This window comes from Podarcis gaigeae, assembly GCF_964106915.1.
Source record: "Podarcis gaigeae genome assembly, chromosome: 1".
Lineage (NCBI taxonomy): Eukaryota > Metazoa > Chordata > Lepidosauria > Squamata > Lacertidae > Podarcis > Podarcis gaigeae.
The window spans coordinates 30,801,604-30,823,838 of NC_139678.1; the positions used below are offsets into that span (position 1 = coordinate 30,801,604).

The 22,235-nt window shown below is 41.9% G+C and overlaps 1 protein-coding gene and 1 long non-coding RNA gene across 6 annotated transcripts in view; one reads left to right on the forward strand and one right to left on the reverse strand.

Annotated features, from left to right (window-relative positions):
- Nucleotides 1-22,235, reverse strand: part of TTLL5 (tubulin tyrosine ligase like 5) — a 112,514-nt gene that overhangs the window by 63,614 nt on the left and 26,665 nt on the right. For all 5 annotated transcript variants that reach the window (XM_083731166.1, XM_083731165.1, XM_083731164.1 and 2 more), the window contains exons 13-22: nucleotides 13,249-13,330; nucleotides 13,028-13,089; nucleotides 11,689-11,777; nucleotides 10,801-10,842; nucleotides 8,986-9,099; nucleotides 8,464-8,555; nucleotides 8,047-8,109; nucleotides 7,424-7,459; nucleotides 4,248-4,304; nucleotides 81-232 (exon numbers count right to left, since the gene is read on the reverse strand). In XM_083731166.1, the coding sequence (XP_083587292.1) occupies nucleotides 81-232; nucleotides 4,248-4,304; nucleotides 7,424-7,459; nucleotides 8,047-8,109; nucleotides 8,464-8,555; nucleotides 8,986-9,099; nucleotides 10,801-10,842; nucleotides 11,689-11,777; nucleotides 13,028-13,089; nucleotides 13,249-13,330 (789 nt within the window). The remainder of the gene's footprint in view (nucleotides 1-80; nucleotides 233-4,247; nucleotides 4,305-7,423; nucleotides 7,460-8,046; nucleotides 8,110-8,463; nucleotides 8,556-8,985; nucleotides 9,100-10,800; nucleotides 10,843-11,688; nucleotides 11,778-13,027; nucleotides 13,090-13,248; nucleotides 13,331-22,235) is intronic.
- The window catches only part of LOC310844868, a 59,022-nt gene continuing 42,272 nt past the window's right edge, over nucleotides 5,486-22,235 (forward strand). The window contains exon 1 of the long non-coding RNA XR_014564368.1: nucleotides 5,486-5,553. This is a non-coding gene — a long non-coding RNA (uncharacterized lncRNA). The remainder of the gene's footprint in view (nucleotides 5,554-22,235) is intronic.

Consider the following 22,235-nt stretch of genomic DNA (forward strand, 5'->3'; position numbering starts at 1 on the left):
CATGGCAAGAGAAGCTAACCACCATTTAAACCCAGACACCAATGTTATAATATGGGGAAAGAGGCAGGACTCGCATGTACCTGACAGTTTTGCATTTCCTGGTTTCAGTTTGCCAAAACGCCGCCTTCGTTTCCGTACCTCTAGTGACAGGAGCTTCCGCTCATACAGAGCAGCATGAAGCTGAGCATTACAATCCATAATGTCCAGACCCAGTTCTCCAGCAAGATTCAAACTGCAAAAGACAAGAACAAGGAGATTCCTCAATGCCTTTCCTCCCACCTATATCCAGATAAAACCTATATGCTGGTCTCTGTAGTGAATCTATACTGTTCCTACACCACCAGACAAACAGGACTGAGTTAGTACAAGTACAGTGTTACACTTCTGAGAATTATCCAGTCACAAGGAGTACAGAAGAATCAGAGTTACCTACCTGTAACTAATACTCTTTGAATACACACACAGTCACACTAGCGGGAGCAAAAGTTTTTATGCCATTCTTCAAAGCAGTGGGGATGTATGTGTGCATGTGTATTTACTGGGGCTCAGAGAACCATGTGTAACAAGCCATGATGTGCATTAGGCTTCTATAATAACTATACACACAGGTTAGTAGCTGGAGGGCCGGGGTGGGAGGTGGGGGGAAGAAACTGGCTGAACAAGGAAGCAGTTTATTTGTTCATACATCTATCTGCTTCATGGGCCCAACTGGAAAGATACTGGTCTCTTTATGATTATGCAGCATTAAGTTCCTTGGATTTGTGCACATGAAAGTTAATACCAGGGAGGACTATCCGACTACTCCCAGGACATGCCTTGCCCAAATACAAGGGATACCTCAGGTTACAGACGCTTCAGGTTATAGACTCCGCCAACCCAGAAAAAAGTACCTCGGGTTAAGAACTTTGCTTCAGGATGAGAACAGAAATTGTGCAGCAGTGGCGCGGCAGCAGCGGGAGGCCCCATTAGCTAAAGTGGTGCTTCAGGTTAAGAACAGTTTCAGGTTAAGAACGGACCTCCAGGACGAATTAAGTTCTTAACCCGAGGTACCACTGTATTTGTTTCATTTGTATCCTACTCTACTCCTGAACAGTCTTGTAGCCTCACAGCTCTGTGAAGTATGCTATCCTTAAAAAGAAAAAACTTACCTATCAATGCACAGCTGAACAAGGATCTAAAACAAGGATCTGAAGAAAGATCTTTATCATTCCTGCCATTATAGTACCGTACCAGCTATAAGATATATGCGACATCACTCAGCCTCTGTGTTGAACATTGAAATCCTAATCAAATCAGGGCACCATTAGGCCATGGCAGTAGCCATCACTTATTGGACTCATTGTTTTTAAGATTTGTTTTCCTATACTGAAGAGCTGTCTTAGAAGAAGTTTAAAAAGATTTCCACCAAAAATCCCTGAGCATTTTCCTTTCCTCTTAAAAGCAAACTATTTTCCACTAAGAAGCTGTATGCTGAGAAAATATGTCCAATGGTATGCCAGGAAAGGCAATAAAACTTTAGGAGGGGCATTCCCTGCAATTCCAGATGCCAAGAACACTGCAACAGATAGTCACCAGCCAGCACAGCACAGGTATATTTTGCTACTGGTGAATGTAAAATAGTAATTCATTCCATGCACCCCCTTGTGGGAATTGAGACTCAATTGTCATCAGGCAAAACAATTCTAGAAATGCTGAAATACCCTTTTTAAATGCAGGCAAGGATAACAAGGATACTGGATTCTGAAAACTGAGAACTGCTGCTTAGATTCATATAGTGGCTACAATGAAGTTCTCCACTACTGGATGCCTGAGAATCACAAGTAGGGAGAGAGTTGGTGCACTTGGGGGCTTCAATGGATTCAAGCGCCATACAATGTTGTAGTAATCACTCTGAATCTGGAAAAGTAATACAATGCATTTTAAAGATCCCAGGTTTGTGTAGTTCTGTGAGCCAGCCCTGTGTGAAGGAAACTAGTTGGATTTTTAAAGTTTTGTCAATTATTCATCTTTTCAGTCTAAAACTTCATTAGAATTAGCCTGTGACATTTCCTTTGTGAATTAAAACCTCCCAAATCTTCTCCCCACTTTTTCATCCTGCTGGATACTTAAGGTTAAATGCATGTGACCTATGAATGGTAAACGGAACATCTGATATTCTGGCAAACTTTGCTTTGTGAAGTTGTGAAAATTTATTTAATTAGTTTATATGCTGGTTTTCAGGGAGAACCACTCATAAGTGGCCCAGAAAATTAAAAATAGAAAACTATATATTAACGCAAGCTAAGGAACAATAGAAAACTGTAGGAGCAGGGGAAAGAACAAAGACTTATTAACACAGTATAAATGATGCTTAATTTCCACTTCCTGTAAGGGAAAGCTCAAAATGACATCATCACTGACTAGCCAGTGAAAGCCTTGCATCTTGTGACCAACATGTACAAAGTTAATTTGTCGTCACTCTCCGTGAGAGACTGGATTTTGCCATGAAAAGGCAGGGTCAGAAGCTTTTTAAAAAGTGGTTTTCTGTGCCTCTGATATATTTGGAGCCTAGAAAATGTAGTGATTTCCTCCTCTTCCATGCCATGCTGTTCTGAAGAACCATATGTCTAACCTCAAGCACTAGGCATTGGTTAAATAAAGGAAGCTACATAAAATAGCATTTTCTACAATCAAGTAGGCGCCTGGCAAAAAACCCAAAATTGGTACAACTGTGATTTTGTTTGAAGAGGGGACTGGAGGACATTTGGTTAACCGGATGACTCTTCCCACTAGAGAATACAGGCAGTGCCCTTTGAACAATACTGCCCTGCGCTGTGCTGAGGTAAACCAGGTGCAGCATTTGATTGGCAGAGCCGCCGCCACTCAGCCTCTTCCTCCCGTTGCCATTGCCGGGAGTCTTGGTTTCACAGCGAGTTCTGGCTTCGTGGCGCAGGCCAAATCCACAACTCAGACGGGCCTGACCCAGCCCAGGAGCCTTAGATCTGGACCCCTGCTCCAGATCATAATGACTGAGCTAAGGAGACCCCTCAACCCCTAATACAAGCAAAGTCCATAAACCATGCTCCACACAAAAAATTATGTCACACATACACAGATACAAGACAGTGTATTTTAACACAGAACAAGAATACCTCACACAGTGAAAAGGAATTCCTAGATAACTGAGAGGACCTCAACAGGAATGTCTATTCCACCCCTAAACCTGGAAGGCAACAAGCAGAACCAGGGTGGGTCAAATGAAAAAGTGGACTGGAGGGCATTCGGTTAACAGAACGACCCATCTGGCAGGGGTGGACAATATTCTGGCAGATTGGCTAAAACAGTTCTCTGTAATCAGGCCTTTGACCGATTAAATATTCTATCGCCTTTGTTTGTGGGAGGGGAATTTTTTTTGTTGTTGTTTCCTCTGTATTTGGTGTTCTCATTTTAATGTTGTGAACCGTCCTGTGATCTTCAGATGAAGGATGGTATGCAAATTCAATAAATAATAAATCATTTTAAAAATACAGTACTTAGAAGACCTCCGGATCAGACACAATAGGCTAGGTGTGTAAGAAATATTAACTATTATTCCCATGTTTTTGATATTTTGTTTTGAATTAATTCCATTTACTTTAAAGCAACCTAAACTTTGATCTCCTTAAATGCACACAGATTTACTTTTTAATTATAATTCTGTAACTTAAGACTCCCAAGGTCTTACTGGAACAGCCTGTAAGGTTATATGAACCAAGAGCAGAAATACTGGCTAAACTCAGCAACTGTGAGGTGGAACCCTTCAGCAGAAATATGTCTGTATTCAGAAGCTGAAGGGAAACAGAGTTCTCAGGTGGTTGAGAATTCCCCAACGTGGCCTTTGAGTTCACTGAGTTCAAACTTTGGGGGGAAATATGAAGAAAAACCCTAGCCTAGTGAACTCAGTGCTTCTCCATACATGGAATAATGTGGAAGATGCTGATAAAAACGTTTCATAAGGTTTCTCCAAGATTTGGCAATATTCTCTAGTGTCTGCAATGCTGGAATTATGAAAAGAAAATAGGAAGTTATGATACTTGTATCTTTTAGAGATCTTGCTGAGATCTGTGAATTTTCTGAAGCAGAGACTGTACTTGAGGCTGAGTAGAGGGGACAAGAGCTTGCAGCTAGCCCCAGTTTATAAAGCTTTGAACTACTGCCTAGTTGGGATCAAAGGGTATGTGAAGCCCTATGTAAATCCAAAGGGGGGGGAGAGTGAGTAGTTTTATTACCTGGACTCGGTCCTGAGACATCTAGCGGCGAGATGACCACGTTGCAAGTCAAGGCCTCTAAAGAATAAAAAAGCAAGAATTGTGTGATTTTAAAGACTGCACCTTTGAACTCTGTCTTGTGCCTGTTGATGATATATCTTGTTAACTAGGAGGAGTTAAAATGCAAGAAACCTAAGGTTTCTGCAACTTTCTGCCTGGAAAAAACTGATTTTGGAAACTGGCATCTTGTGCCTGAAGAACCGACTGCAGAAGAGAAGGAGAGGCTTTTCCAGGGATGAATTTTGAAATGAATGGAAATGCATCCCTCTCTCAGCTTCGCTGTATGTGTGAAGACTCTTTAATATTAATGATTTACTTTCCTATGGTGCAGAATACAAAGAACATTATAGGGAATTTCCTTTTAAGTCCGACTTAGTTTTGAATTATTCTGCTTGCTAAATATTTATTTGTTCTCTTTTAATCAAAAGAGAGCCAGAGTAGACAACCTAAAGAACAAGTGCTTGCTCATTGAACTACACACTACAATGTAAAATGCAAGATTTATTTCATTAAAATTATATACTGCTTAATTATAGAAAAGACTTCAAAGCAGTCTACAAAAAAGATAAAACAATAAAACAATAAAATTATCACTAAAAAAGTTACAACCACAATTTAAAACATACAGCCTACTGAAAGCAACAGACTTAAACCAAAATAAATCTCACAGGTATTAGTCACAGATAGGTAGCCGTGTTGGTCTGCCATAGTCAAAACAAAAAAAATTCCTTCCAGTAGCACCTTAAAGACCAACTAAGTCAGTTCTTGGTATGAGCTTTCGTGTGCATGCACACTTCTTCAGATACACAGGTATTAGATTATTTTGTCCAGAAATCAAGATCTGTGACAATCAAATTGCAATTTATGAACTGTTTGCCTGCAGCAGAAATGTTATCTACAGTGGTGCCTCGCAAGACGAAATTAATCCGTTCCGTGATTCTCTTCGTCTAGCGGTTTTTTCATCTTGCGAAGCAAGCCCATTGACAGCTTAGCGGATTAGCGCTATTAGCGGTCTAGCGGCTTTTAGCGATCAGCTGAGAAGCGGCTTATCAGCGGAACAGCTGATAAGCGGCTTAGCGCTTAGGGAAAGGGCAGAAAAAAGTGAGAAAAAAACGCGGGAACTCGCAAGATTTTTTCGTCTTGCGAAGCAACCCCATAGAGAAATTCGTTTAGCGAAGCGCCTCCAAAAACGGAAAACCCTTTCGTCTAGCGGGTTTTTCGTCTTGCGAGGCGTTCGTCTTGCGGGGCACCACTGTATGTCTGTCATGTGCTGTGGACCAGGAAAAATGGAGCACCACCTGTAGGCTACTGAATAAGATTCTGAACATTGGGGAAGTAGCCAGTTATTGCTTAAAACTGTGCTAATGCCTCTGTGTTCTGACCTTACTGTAAGTCATGTTCTTTCTCCACAGGCAAACAGCCAGCTGCACTAAGAAATTCATACTTCTCTAACCTTCTGTTATCTGATCAACTGGAGAAAATGAAACATAAGTACTGTAATGAGTCAATGGGCACAACTAGCTGATAGGAAAGCCACTCTGCCCAGTGTCCAGGGATAATAGAATCATAGAAATGTAGAGTTGGAGGGGACCCTGAATATTATCTTGTCCAACCCCCTGAAATGCAGGAATATGCAGCTGTCCCACACAGGAATCAAACCTGCAACCTTGGCGTTATAAGCATCATGCTCTAACCAACTGAGCTATCCATGATCTATTGGTAATTAATGGCCTCAAAGAACTGTTGTTGCTTAATCTGTAAATATCAATACATCTACAATAATTCTTTATAAGGACCACCAACAGGTAGTACACAACAAAACTATACCTATTTCTTTCTTCCTAAAAGACTTATTAATTTTCATGACACATCTATGTACATTACACTAACTTGAGGTTTCTGCCCATCTGCCCTTGGAGTGACTCCAAGCTCTGCTTTCTGCAGGGACTGGCCACACTATTTTAAAATTTCTGTTTTAATTTCAATTTTCTGGAAAACACAACTTAGAATAAAATCATAATCTCTGCTACCCAATCCAAAACTTGTCCTGCTAGCTGCAGCACTATGCACATCCTTCTCTTTCAGTTTCAGATTTTCCTTACTGAAAAAGCAGAACTGGAAAACTCAATAGAGTTTTCAGGGCCACAGAAAGAACTTCCCTCTGGGTCTAGAATGCCCAGGGGCAATTTCCTGCTTGTCCATGTTTTGCTGTTCTGAGGTAGTCTATGTTGATCTCCCTTTTTAGAGATTGGTTAAAGAAACAACTATTTTCTACAACCAAGTAACTGGGAAAACTCCTGGTCAGAGACCACATAGGCCAGGTAAGAAGCTTGTGTTATTTGATGAATCATTGTATTTTAATATTCTGCTGGAAGTTACCCAGAGTGGCTGGGGAAACCCAGCCAGATGGGCAGGGCATAAATAAATAAATAAATAAATAAATAAATAAATAAATAAATAATGCTTTTGACATTTTGTTTTGAATTCTCCTCTGACTTTTTATATATTGGGGACCCCCCCCCCATGGATGTTCTCTGGCCAACACACAGTTTAAAGTAGTAATTGAAAATCACAAAAATCCAGCAACACAATACTCAGGACCACCAGTTTACACCATTAAAAACAGCTGGTTGAGAGTTTAACTATGCAATCATTAGAACATTAATATTGGACCTTGGCAAAACAATAATAGCAAGTAACTAATTCAGCTTTCACAACCATTTCATAATGGCAGAGCAACAATCAGTCCCACGATACTGAAATCCAAAGAAATGACACAGACCACCAAAGAGGGAACCCCCTAACACAGAAACACTTTTAAGACTATTTCCCATGCAAGGAATATTTGGCCAGGGAATGAGGATCACAGAAAATGGGAAGCAGAAGGTTACCACTTCCCTCCACAACTACAGCCCCCACCGCAAAAAAAACCCCCAATTCCTCTGTAAAAGACCTCCTGCTGGATGTCTCAGTGCATAGGGTACATTTCTCACTACCCCAAACACAGCAATTAGCCTTGAAAACAACCTTCTATTGTTTGACAAAAAGAGTCCCATCTAAAGTCTAAGGTAACTGCACGGTCAAAAATACAAAACCAACCTTTTTCCTTTAATAACTTGCCTATACAAGCTGCTTACCGAGTTCGTTTAGAAATTAGGCATCTTCTTGACCCTCTGCAGAACAGTGAAAAAAGAATATTGTGATTACATTACAATTATATTACATCAACATAAAACAGATACATTAAAAGCCCAAGGCAGGATTTGTCTAATGAATCCCATCAGCAAGAGTCCCGCAGAAAGGCTTCCATAACAAGGCTTTTCACCTTCTCTCTTCACTCCCCAAATCAGCTTGGTTGGCCAACTGGTATCTGGTTGGCCACTGTGAGAACTGGATGCTGGACTAGGTGGTCCATTGGTCTGATCCAGCAGGCTCTTCTGATGAACCTCCAGAAGGAGCTAGCTTACCCATAGAGGAGGGCTTTCATCTGAACAGCTAAGGCAATTGTTATGTTCTTGAGAATTGCCTTCTTTATAAGCCTGTGAATTACTCTATTTCCGTTACTGTTTGCTCCAGCTAGTGAGCTAAGAGCCAAAACGCATTCTACAAGCAACTGCCCAATGGACCCAGTACTTTGTCTACAAGCAACCCGCTCTTCATGTTCACTTTCATTTCTCCTTCCTCCTATGGGTCTCCTTCTTAATTTCAATTTTAAATTCAATTCCTTCTGTATTGCAGACTCCTGGAACCACTTTCCTACCTGTCGCTGAAAAGGCGAGAGGCCAGCATATAGTTCATTGTCGTCTTGTGCTCCATATAGGATCTGAAAAACCAAGAGGAAGGGAGTCAGTTTAAATTCAGATTAGGAGTATTTAAAAATGGAAGACTCAGTGAGGAAAAAGTGAAAGCTTATCATGAAAAGTGAGGGGGGAATAGCTTCATCTGTCAGGAATGGAGGAAAAGGTAAGACTAATAAGGAAGCTGGTAAGAATTAGATTTCACAAAAGGCGACAGAATAGTGTTTGATATGCAAAAAGACCCTGAAAGTGAAATTTAAAGCATAATGAATGGTCTTTGAGACCACTAAGGTGGGAATAAATTAGCATTTGCATCTTCTACCTCCTAATGTCTTCTATCATTCCAGGATGAAAGAATCAAAACTAGATTTTTGGCTCACCCATAAGTGTCCCAAGTTAATGGCGTAGGGAATATACGAATGAATCCCCCTCTTCGCTCATATTCCTCCTTCACTCGACGCAAGACTTTTATCTGGAATCAGAACAAGCAATGAAAGGCATTAGTGCTTTTTAGTTGTTTAGGTTTGAATTGGTTTTGTCGTCTTGATGTAACTTGACGTGGCATCAGTTTTCATGAAAGGTGAGTAATAAATCTTTCAAATAAATTAAAACAAATAATGGAAAGGGTGAACCTTGGGATGGAATGCATTGACATACACATAATCCCTGTGAATCATTTAGTTATGGGGTCAATATTAACAGTTCCACTTTTAAAAGACAAACCATTTTATTCTTTGTCCCTTAATTTCCCTATCTATGCTGCCAAGATGCCAGTCTCAGTCTGCTGACAGAAGGCAGAGGCATCTGGTAGCCAAATGCACCCATTCATGGTGACTAATTGTTCCCTTCTTCTGGACATGTTCCATGTCCAGTGAGCGAATACAGTACATGACAACCCTTACCTCCTCCATGGAGAGCCCCAGCATGGAGCCAAAATGCCTTCCTACTGTTTTCTCCTTTGCTGAGGGTGTAAGGTTTTTCATCTCAGCATCACTGGCAGACAGCGGCCGAGAACGCTGTAGAATCACAATGAGAAACCTGATTTAAGCATTTCCCCTCCTTCTAATCGTATTCCAATTATTTTTAACGGGGTTTCAAATAGCAAAGTCATTTGCCCAGCAAGAGACATCACTCTCCAGGCATCAGAACCAGGAGTCACACTCAAGAGGCAGAAGAATCCAAGGGCACCAATGCCAGGATTCACACTCTCTGCCTCCAACTATAGCAAGTCCACACCCCATTCAATACCAAAGCCAAACTTCACATTCCCAGTGTTTGACCACAGAACCACACCCCAAAATAGCAGGAGCCAGCATTCACAGCTTCTGTCTCTATGGGCAAAACATGACACATATTCCTGGCTCTGGTACCCAGGGGGTAACATTTCCAGATCTCAATTGCTGGATAACCCATGTCTTGCAGTAGTAACCTGCTTAGGAGATGAAGCTACAGTAAGGAAAAGAAATGCAGCTCATCTGTATTTACACTAGTTCCAAGTGTTACAATGACCACAGCTAAAGATCTTTACTGAGCCAGAAGATTGCATATCCTGCATTCAGCTCTATCTCACGTCACAAGGCTGCTTGAGTTAGTAATGGGCAAGTACAAAATGCAAACAAAAGGGTGGGGCAGCAGAAGCTGAAATCCAGGCAAGACATTTTTGACCTAACTGCACTGTCAAAGCTGAAAACAAAAGGTATTTAAAGACCTTGAGATAATAAGTTCTTAAAGAGTTTTTTAAAACCTTGAGATCAAAGTAGCTGAAGCGAAAACCAAGTTCAGCTGCACCACAGATTAAAGGCTCAGCTTGATCCATCTCCATAAAGATATGAATATTAGCAATATGCCCCATTATTTGATATGGGCTATATTCCCCTTAACACAGAAAAGCTGAGTTTAAAAACCAAAAACTGAATTTGCCTCAGAAGAGACATATAGAAACCTAGACAAAAGAAGACCTATTATCAGTAAGTAACTCAGGCTTATGAATGAACATAGAAGAGGTTTACTGGATCAGCCCGAAACTTCATCTAGTTCAGCAATCTTTCCCATTACTTAATAATAATAATAAACGGTAATCCTTCCAGTCAGTTATAGTGTGGATCTTCTGCTATTTTTAAGGCATAATCAAGGGAAAGTATCATTTCTTCTCTTGAACAAGATGTGTTTATTACCTCCTCTTTGACTTTGTATGAAAATAATACCAAACAGTTGTGTGTGCTTGCCTCTGCCATCATTAAGTCAGTTATGAGCACCCAGTCTCCAATCTCCAAGGTTTCTTCTTCTCTTAGTACAATCTTTCTTGTGCTTCTTCTCTCTTACATTGGTATTTCTCCATATTTCAGAAATATGCATACACTCTATCAAAATAATCTAATTTTTGAATTTGTTGCAGTAACATGCATATTTTGCAGAGCATGCATAATCTTGTTTAGTGTGTGTGCTTTATTCTCAAACAAAGTTGGGATTCACTTGACACAAATGGCTGCAATTTTAGGTAAAGTAAGTGCGGGAGAGAGGCAGGCAGGCACACTAAGGGTTATCACCTGCCTGCAGCTCCTGCCATTCCATATGTTCATTTCTCTCCCCTGAACCTCTTTACCATTCCTTTATAGTGTCTTAAAAGTCACTGCAGACAAAATAAATATATTACTTTAAATTTTAAAACAGGCAAATGGAAGTTTGTAAATGAAGAAACATAATAGCCCAATACCTACCAATTTGGCATTTGTTGATCGGGACTGTGCAGAAACAGGGCGCTACAAGAGAAAGACAAAGAATAATGATTTGATGTTCCCCTTTGAACCCTGGAAGCAACTCTGCTCATGTAGCATGTCATAAATGCATAGATTTCAGACCAACAGACATGACCAGATTTCCTATGCCTCTCCCTCCTCAATTTGCTCCAGAGAGTCTCTCAAGTATATGGAGCAGATTTTGAGGGTGTGAGCTAAAGTGAGGAGGAGAGGAAAGGGAGGACACATTTGCATGAGTGGAAGAACATCATGCAAGCAGGATATTACAACTATCAGCCATCTAGCGCACATTTCTAATCTGTGTAAAATGTCAACTGCTTTTGCTTCATCTTCATCATTACATTTTTACCTCTTAAATATGTACTCAAGACATTTAGGATTATACACGCATGTGAAATGTATAAAACCAACTTCCTCTTCTGCTTGAAAAGACTAAAGCAAAAGCATATGTAAATGGAAAAATGCCAGATTGATGACCAGTTCACCCTTTTCTTTTCATTTCCCTGTGTCGACTATAAGTTCATTGGACCAAAGACCTGTCCTCTTGTACTCCAAAGCACCATGCACACTGATGGCACTATATAATCACCATAATCATCATCAAAATAGCAAAGGATTGGGTGCGGGGAATGGTTAGCATCTAGAGGTCAATTTCACATCCAGCAGTATAGAGGCCATACACAGCGATGAAGTACTAAGATACAAAATAATCAAAGAAATCACAAAGTTGTCAGATAAGAATGAATAAATGAAATGGTAGTCATCCTTGCTTAAACCCGTCTTCATAATCTGTTAATAGCAGAAGAGAAGGTTTTTATCTTTCAGCTACTTTCTCAAATTTCTCCTTACTTGAGGTTTCTGATAAGGATGTCTCCTTCCCTCAGGGGTAAAGTATGAAGTTCGGCTGAACCGCTGACCTGGATCCTGACAAACAAAGCCTGAGAGAGGAAGCAAAATAGGCACAGAAAACTTAATTTATGGGCTAGTTTAGTAACTCTGTATCAATAGCCAACAGCAGCTTAACTCTTCCAATGAAAGAACTGAAGGTGCACTGTGACACACCAATCAGCTGATGGAGTAGGCGCAAGTGCCCCCCCCCCCGGCAAATCCATGAACTCACTCATCAGCTAATGAATGGCAGGAAGTGCTCCTCCAACCAGCACACACACCGCTGCTGCTTCTCCTTCAACCCACCATGGTTTGAAAGAGAAATGCAGGACAGAAAGGGTATCAAAAAGTCTTTTGTAAAAATCCCTGCATGAGGAACCCCCCCCCCCATTTGCTTTGAAGTCCCAACAAAGAATCACATTATGTCACTATGCCGTCAGGTGACTAACAGGTGGGCAGGGCTAACAGGTCAACTTGGACCCTCCAGGGGTGGGGGAGATAAAGATATAGCCTTCCAGTCAGAAAAGGTTCTCCATCCATGCTCTAAACAAGATCTAAATGCACCACTAGGAAACACCGAAATGCAACCAAATTCAAAACACAGAGATCAGCTGATGGTGGGGGTTTATCTCCTCTCTCTGCTCATCAAATGATTTATCGGATGACAGAAAGGAGGAGAGTTGCATCTGTGCTGTGTCAACTTTTTTTCCCCACTGTCAAAATTGGTGGGCTCTTGGGAGGCCAGAAAAAATTGCCTGTAGGCTGGGTGAGGCCCATAAACTGAGGACTAGCTACCCCAGTACAATGCTTTGTAAACATGTGAAGGCCCAAGGAAGAAACAAAAACAAAAAATGGGTTCCCTTTTTTTCTTCCTCCACCACCCCTTCACATCTCTATAGCATTCCTGTTACCTACTTGTTTTAATAGGAACCATGCCAACATAGTAATTATTCTAGAGTTACCCAATGATCCTTAGGCTATCAAAGCATCATACAGATGTCAGGCACTCAACAGCATCCCTCCCCCCCCCAAGAAGAATTTTTTACCCACACCCTGTTCACCACTATTCATTACTCTTTCATACCACACAGCTAAGGACACCTACACTTCTCTCAGATTATATACTTTCCAGCTACAGCATTCCTGCCCTTCACAAAACAAGTTTGAATACCTCTACTATTCTACAGCATACCATTCTTATGTCATATATACACACCCACCATACAAACATGGCATACCCACTTATAACCCGCTATCACCATCCTAAGCCAACAAAACACTGGACTGAAACTGAACTCACCTACAAGTGTGAACATGTCTGAAATCATACTAGCTTTAATCTTCAGGTCCAAAGGAGCATCACTATACAACAAGAAACAGAAAAGGCAAGTAGTTAATGGTATCTCCAGTTAGAGCCTTTCCTCTAAAACATAGTATAAAGTAGTTATTCAGTTGTAGCCATCAAGAGTATTCAACAGATGGTAGTCATTTCAAATTCCATCTTTCTCAATAACTCCTTACCAGGCCAGGGAAGGGGATAGGTTCACTTCCAGTAGCCAAGGCTTGAGAGAAGAATCAATGAGGACATCAAAGCCATAAAGCTCTGAAACAAAGCACACACAAAGTATTTCGTGGTGGTGCAATTGTATTTTCAAGGAATCGAACCAACATCATAACAAGGGACTGTGTATTTCACCACATGAGAAATGTGGTGATGCTTGCTCATTTCTTTAAAAGTGTGATACAGATTACCATGGCCAGTTTTGAATATTCTGTGGCCACAGTTGCTCCACCTTTAAGATACTGGCTCTTGCTTTGGAATGAAGATGTACTGGTGCTATATTTTGTCACTGCTTCCTGGTTCTTTGTTTTTAGAAATATACAAGTCCAGTCCCACAATAGAGGCATCTGCATGCTTTTGTCCAGTTAAAGTTCAGGAAAAGCCCTAATGAAATAGAAAGCTTCAAAAAGGGAATGCAAAACAATGGCCACAGAATAAAGGGGGTGGAAACAAGGCATGTCTTCCAGAACCCCATCTTTTCAGACATCAGAATCTAGTTTTTCTAAGCATTTGCAAAATTAAGCGATCCAGACATCATTGCAGCCTACACCAATAAGTATGAGTTAGAAACGGGGGAAAGAGAGTCAAGAGAAGGAAATAAAGTTTACCCATGCTGCTCTTACAACCAATATCCCCCCCCCCCATTTTTTAGGCCTGCCACTGGTCATACCTTGTACCTTTAGAAAGGTTTTTACGAGAGAGAGAGAGAGAGAGATAGAGAGAGAGAGAGAGAGAGAGAGAGAGAGAGAGCCTATGAAGGGGGTAGTGGACCAGTGGGAACAATCCACCCCAAGATACAAATTTTCCTGACAAATGCTCCTGCAACTTCAGTCAGTGGTCCTGTCAAGGTCCTAGGCTCTGCTTAGAATGAAGGGGTGATGGAAAGCAGACTGAACTAATTCCTCCCCCATGCCTAGTTATAATGCTTTTTAGCTTGTGCAACTGAAAAGCAAAACAAAACACATAGATAAGCTACTTGGAGGTTTGAGGCCTAATGTGTACTCCCTGGCTGTTAAGGTTGGCGAGGACGAGGCTGGGCACATGGATTTCAGAGGTGCTGCAAACCTCTCCAAAGAAGAGTAGGGTGCCCACATGTCTAAGGGAGGTGGTTGTGAAGCCATTACTAAGTAAGTCAAAGTTAAGATTCTCTGGCTTGGAAAACTACTGCTCAGTCTTGATTTTCCATTTTGAGACAAGGGGGTGGAGCAGGGTGGTTCAACACCCTTGAGGTCTTTGGTGCATTCATGCGTGCATGCGCATGCACGCGCACACACACACACACACACACACACACACCTGCTGCAGCCCTCACACTGGCTTCTCAAAGCCAGGTATGCAAAGTGCTGGGCTCTGGGAATGAGGTGTGAGGACTCTGACAGAGTCCTCAAGTCCTCCCACCTCCTTCCCAAAGCTTAGTTAGCGCTTTCCCAGCTTTGGGAAGGATGTCTGAGGGCTCTAGGGCCCTGCCAGAGCCTTCTGCCTCCTTCCCAAAGCCCTATGCCTCACTCAGCTGGCTTTGGGAAGACAGCTGGGGCATCAAATTTTGGCCTTGCTCTTCTCCCTCCCTGCAGGAAGGCTTCCATTGAATGCCCTTAGTTCTCACATCAATGCAGGGGCGGGAAAAGGGTATATGCCTGCATATGCACACACCTATGCAAGACAGACACGGCTATAGGAATTTCTTACACTGAACTGTGAAGTGAAAAGAAGCCTGGAGAATGAAGCCTGGGGTAGGGGGTGGATGGATAAAAATGGACAGAGCCAAAATGGACAGGATCGAGGGAGAAGCTTCTGCAAGCAATCAGTTCTGACCTGTATGTTACTAAGGGAGAAAAGAGAGGAAAGCTGAATTGGACCTTGGAAGAGTGGGGGCGGAGAGGGAGAGGGAGAGAGGGAGGGAGAGGGGGAGAGAGAGGGGGGGAGAGAGAGAGAGAGAGAGAGAGAGAGACTGCTATGCAATCCTGCAAGACTGCAAATGTTCCTGCTTTTGGATCTGGCCCCACCTACCACCAGTGTGCAGCCCCCAACAAATTACCCCCCCAGAAATGCAGCCCTCAATAGAACAAAACCCTAGAATGTGAATACCAGAGCCTACTTTGTATCCCTTTGTATTTCTCCTAGTATTACACTTTCCTTTCAACCGCTGCAGAACGCTAGAAATATTTTTCTTTTCTCATAATAAACCCCCAGCTCCCATTATGGTTTCTTTATGTTCTCTTTCTGCCCAGTCACATACACAAGCTGAACACAACACACTTGAGCTGTCATTCATACCTTGAGGAACACAGCCTTTTTGGCACATGTATTAATACTTGTATTGATGTTCCCATGGGAAAAAAGCACACAAAGGAGGTCTTTATACTCTACAAACAGATGTTTGTATTACCCAATTCTTTTTTTCTGTGCACTGGAGTAAGAGGTCTTCAAATGCTCTGTGTTTTGAGTCCTCCTTCCATGGCTGTTACAAAACTCCAAATACTCAGGTTCTTTTCCCAAATTCAGTTTATTAGGGGGAAGTGCACCTTTTATTTGTCACAGCATGCAACAGATTGTTCACAATTCTCAGCAAGAGACTCGCTCTCTGGTAAAAAACAACTTCATAGTAACTGCAAAAAGTTGTCAACAGTAGCTGCACCCTTGTCCTCTAGACCCAGAGATAACTCATGTTTTAATATGTAATACAGCTATTTCCCCTTTTGCTAGAAGTCAGGCTTTCCTAAACTCAGTTGTTTTCTCCATATGCTTCATTATTCATTTCTTCATCACACTATTTCCTCCCCCCCCCCCCCATGGTTTTCTCCCCTTCTGAAGTTTTCATGTTTCTCTTTCTATTTCTACACCTACATACACACACACACACACCACCACCACCACCACCACCACCACCACCACCACCTTTATTAGGCATTATCATAACTGCTCCTTTGTATTTGAAAGGCATACCCAACACAGTGTCCTTCAGATGTTGCTGAACTCCTACTCCCATCAGTCCTAGTCAGCATGCTCAGTAATCAAGGATTATGGGAACTGGAGTCCAAAAGGACCTGGAGGACACGACACTGTCCTATCTCAGTATACATTGTTCTTCTAGCTTCATATCCACATAGTAAACTCTTTGGATCACAAGTTACAGCTTTGTATTTTTGAACTCGCACCACTATTCCCTAACATAAGGCCTATAGCAGGCACAATTTTTATAGAAAGATGCATCATATTCAGATAGCGATCATAAAATGTTTGCTACCATTCTGGAGAACATCCCAGCTAATGCAAAGTACAGAGAGCAGTCGTGGAGTCCCAAGAAAAGGGATAGTTAAGCACCGTTCAAGAAACCCAGGCACCTTCTCTACAGCTGCTTGACACAGCCAGGCTTCACAGTGTCGCTTTCCCTTTGTAAAGGGATTAAAGAAAGCAGATTGATTAAAGGACGGCAATGCTCTGGGATATCTCCTCTCATCCTGCAACATCAGCCCTGACTGCTCATATTGCACCACTGACGTTAAAGGGGGAAATGGAAGCAAACTGAAGATCATGTTTCCTCAGATGTTTTCCTAACATTCCACTTGTACCAGAATCTACAAACAACAAATGGCTATTTCACATTCACAGCCTTTCTCCATGGTTTGAAATGAGTTCAGAAGGCAACGTATTTTCCCCTGAGCTTCTTCTTGTTAGAGGAGCTCGCAAACTGACCTCCAAGATCCTTATGAGAAATATTTTGGGAGATCTTCTTCCCCTTAGCAAGTAATAATCCTGGTTGCCTCGAGAAGTACCATGTGCAATAAGGAGAGTGAGGGAAATCAGTACTAACACTTGTCCTTATACAAATACTGAAACCCAAATTTCAAAGATTCTATATTTATTTCTCTGTAACATCTACTGTATTTTTCACACCATAGGGCGCACTGGACCATACAGCGCACCTAGTTTTTAGACGGGAAAATCAATAAAAAAAATCTTCCCCCCCCCCAGCCCCAAAGAGCAACGTACAGGCTGCGCACAACCAGGCTGGAACAAGCCAAGGCAGCAAGCAGAATGGATCCCGCTGGCTGCTTTGGCTTCCTCTTTAGCCCCGCGCAATCCCTCCCTGCCGGGAGAGGCTGCGCAGGGCTAAAGAAGCCATAGCCCCATGCAGCCTCTCCATGCCAGAGGGGTTGCGCGCGGCTATGGCACAAGCCTGCATTCGCTCCATAAGACGCATACACATTTCCCCTCAATTTTTGGAGAGGAAAAACTGCGTCCAATGGAGCGAAAAATACGGTGAATCAGGAGAATAGTGCATATCCTAAACTGGTGCCTGGATGCAGTCATGGGCTGGATGAGGGCTAGTGAAGTGCAACTGAATCATGACAAGACTTGAGACCCTCTAGATGGGTGTTTCCCAGATGCAGGAATTGGGTTGCGTACCAGCTCTGGATAGAATAGAATTTTCTCTGAAACAGCAGGCATATAGTTTTGTTCTGTTCCTGGGTACATCGTTGGTTGGTGCCCCAACTACAAAGTCAAGAGACGCCAATCCCCCCCCCCCCCAATATTTGTGAGTTATTTAAAATCACATTATTAGAAGCACAGCTGGAATATATACCAGGAAAAGTACTATCAAGCCAGTAGGTTGCCAGCGTGCTTCACAAGTAGAGTTAAGAAGCTGTTAAGAGATAAAAATGACACTCATGTCCAAATAAGAGCTAAAGGGAACACAAACTTTGGCTACAGAAGTGCAAAAAGGCAATAACAGATGATAAAAAAGAATCAGGGGAGCACATTGCTAAAAATAAATAAACCCAAGAAAATAATTTAAATACATTGAGCAGCATGAGACAGGCTAGTGAGGCAGTTGGACCTTTAGATTACAGAAGTCAAGGGTATGCTAAAGATCCCTCTGCAGAGACTGTGGAGAACCTGAACGAATTTGTTGTATCTGTCTTCACAGTGGTAGAACATTGGGCCATCCAATGATGTTGAATGTTGGAAGATACAGGACAGACAAAAGAAATAACTTCTTCACATAACACATAATTAATCTATGGAGTTCACTCTCACAAGTGATGGTCACCAACTTGGACAGCTTTAGAAGAGGATTAGACACATTCATAAAGGATAAGGCTATCATTGGCTACTAGCCATGACAGCTATGTTCCTCTTTCACTGTCGGAGACAGTATGCTCTTAAACCAGTTGCTGGAAACCACTGGAGGAGAGACTGCTCTTACTTTCAGGTCCTACTTGTTTGCTTCCCACAGACATCTGGTTGGCCACTGTGAGAACAGGATGCTGGACTAGAGAGGACACCGGTCCAATTCAACAGGCTTTCTTGTGTTCTCGTACATGTTGGGCTACAACTCCCATCACCCTGGATACACTGGCTAGGGTTGATAGGAATTACCATCCAAAACATCTGGAGGGCACCAGGTTGGGGAAGGCTACCTTAGCCTGTGAGAAAACTGTGTAGGGCATTCAAAGTCTTGAAAGCACTTTTGGTCTTTTCAGGGCTCAGAGCAACATCTACTCCAACTCTAGCGTGGCAAAAAAGGACCACACAATAAAAGCTCTCTCTACACACACACCTTTTTGCCTGACATAGAATAAATTAAACATTGAGTTTCTCTGCAGATTAAGGGGCCAAGACTTTACATGGTTGCTCCCAATACTTTCTTTATGGTGGTTTTCAGGGGAAGAACATTGCAGTCATTTGTTCCATTCGCCACTTCAGCTTAAAAGAACATACATCATTCAATGAATAATTTCAGCAGTACGATCATGACACAACTTCATACTCTAATCTTTTACTGAACCACATGTGTTCTCTAATTTCCAAGACTGGAAAATGACAGCTTAGTTTAAGTAAGTACCATGGGGATATGATTGTATGTCTGTATTAAAACACCTTTAATGAATAAATAAATCAAATACCTTTCCTTGCTCCCCCCTTCTCCCCAGTTATTATAGTCATATATTGAGCTCACTCTGCTTAACTAATAAATCTACTGTATGCAAAGGTTGTTGCATTTTTCTTGAACAACTACTAACCCCTAAGCCTCTGCATGTTCTTTTATCGCTTTGACAAAGAACAAATGGGTTACAATTCAGCAATGTAAAACAATTTCTCAGTGTTTATGGTCTCATTCGAGCTTTAAAAGACTTCTGGTGTTCAGTCCCCCATTTCTTTCTTTCCTGCTCAAAAACTAACATTCTCTGGGTAGTTTATAGTGCTACATTACCTATATCAGTGATTATGAGAGTGATATACGGGACTGTGATAGGATTATACTTGCGCCAGACCTATGCTGTGGGTGCAGCAGTGGCGAATGAGTCAGAAAATGAACTTAGTGCCTTCTCACCATCTCTTCCCTTTTCCCCCTAGGGAAAAATTTCAGTGCTTCAAAGCAGGACTCAATATATGCCATAATGGGGCTTTTCGATGCCCACCCAGAAGCAGACTCCAGAAGTCAAAACAATGAAACCTTTAATAGGCCTGGACCGGAATATACCAGTCTCCTGCCGCCTCCTCCTGCTGAATCACTACTGTAATGGTCTGCTTGGAGTGCTGAAAGCTCCCACTCTCCCTTGTTTAACTCATAGATGCCTCTGTAACCCTCCAGAAGTTGTACAAATGGGAATAAGCTAGTTCTGCCAAGCAAAAAAATAATAATGCTTTTTGATCATCTCCCAAGACTATATTTACCACATTAAGGGGCATGATCCTATATGAAGTTGGTTTATTCCAACTCCCACTTGCCAGTTGTCCTTTTTTCCTCAAAATGCAGAACCTCTTTCCACTCAATGCAGATGCTAAACACAGCTTTCACATTAGAATACAACGCAGTGGCATTTTCCAGACTACCTGCCAAATTAATGCCTGGTCAGGATGTATACATAATACCTGCAATCTCCAGGGAGGCTACAGCCAGACCACCTAGGGCTGCAATTTAAGTTGTATCTCCCAATGTCAAGCTGGTTAGCGTTTACAAGGGGAAATAACCCTCACTGAAGATAAAAATACATTATACTAATTGAGGTTACTTTGGCTTTCCTCCCCCTGTTCAAAGCTTAACTCTGTATGATGAGAGACTACAGTGTGCCTCAAGATTCAAGGATTAATAGATATAGAGTCCAAGGCATTTGGGAGGCAAATCAAGCAAATATTACTAGCCAAATAGGAATATTTCGTCCCCATGTTTTCATTTTAAGATTTGTGGAGAAATCTCCTACTTGGGTTAATTTAGGACCCTAAATTCATGTGCAACCACTTCTAGGTGTTTGAAAATAAAACAGAAGATTCCAAAGCAACTCTGTACAAGCTCCAAATCAGAAGATGTGCATATTGCAAGGTCTGGTAGATGCAGAATGAGATAAGAGAGGAAGAATCCTGGGTAGCATAATTCACAAAAGAGTGGAAAGGAGCTAGAGAGGACAGGACAGGACTGGCATTGCAGATAACCAGCAAATAATTATTCAATTACAGTCAAACCTCGGTTGCTGAACGTAATCTGTTCCGGAAGTCCGTTCGACTTCCGAAACGTTCAACGACCGAGGATCAAAGGGCAGTCAGCAAAGTCAATGGAGAGAAAAAAGGGGGGGGGGATTCCTGGAAGCCATTTGGCTTCTGAAAAACGTTCAAAAACTGGAGCATTTACTTTCGGGTTTTTGGTGTTTGGGAGCTGAAACGTTCCAAAACAGATCGGTTTAGGGAACCAAGGTTTGACTGATCACAGGAAAAAGTAAAAATGGAAAATACTGTTTGAAAAGCTGGAATCACCAAACGGTAACTAGGAATCCTATAGTTTTGGTTCTCTATTCAACAACTACAGCGGACATGCGTAATTTGCCACTGGATGCAGTAATCAACATTGTGATAAAACATGTGAACTGTAATTAAAACGATACGTTTCTGCCCATCTGTAAAAAGAATTTATGCAAGCAATGCCTGCTGCAATCTCTGAGGGAAAGTCTGAATAGGCACCCCTGGTGGTCATAGAATTTGTAGGCAGGTCCTGCATAGAACCCTCCACCTGGCCCCATGACTTATAGAAGCAAAAATGAACTATGCAAACTAAGGATTTATGCACATTGTTTAATATGCCTTGGTTTAGGCAGTTTGCACGTTTAAAATATTCTTGGCACTGAACAGAGTCACTTTCAAATGCCGCTATTTGTTTTATAGTGCATGCTCCAAACCACAGCTGTTACACTAGAGAGCTGAATATACACACCATTTCATAGAATCATAGAGTTGGAAGTGAAGCCCAAGGGTCATCTAGTCCAACCCCCTGCAATGCAGGAATCTCAGCTAAAGCATCCATGACAGATGGTCATGGATTCTTTATCAAAAAAGTGGAAAAGGTTCATCACCTGCCTCTACAATGTTTGTGCAAATGATATGAAAAGTTGTGAATGTTACTTTTGTAAGCTGTGCTTAATGTGCTTAACAAGCTTGTTTAGCCTTGGAAAAAAGACACCTCACATGCAATTATTAGTAGTCCTAGGACAGCAGTGGGGAACCTCTGGCCTGTGGGTCTACATAGGCCCACCAAGCCTGCCCATTTCAGCCAAGCAAAGGCTGCAAACAGTGCCAAATTCAAGCAAAAGAACTTCCCTCTGCAGCCAAAGTTTTACCTTTGGGTTGGCACTGTTTGATTTGGGCAACGTACCTGCCAAAGGCAGCATGACAGGGTATCAGAGACACTCAGAAGCAAGTGATTACTCCCAAGCATATCCGACCTCTTTTGAAAGCAGCACAATAGTCAAATTCAAACAGCACCAAAGGTAAAGTCTTGGCTGCAAAAAACCAATGTGGCCTACAGAAGTTTGGCAAATTTTGGCTCCAGGCCTCTAGACCAAAGTGGTTCCACACCATTATCCTAGAACCACAAACTCCTTGTGAGCAACTTCCTAATGGAGGAACTGGACAACTCAGAAGGCTGATGGTGAACCTCAATCCCTGTATGAGA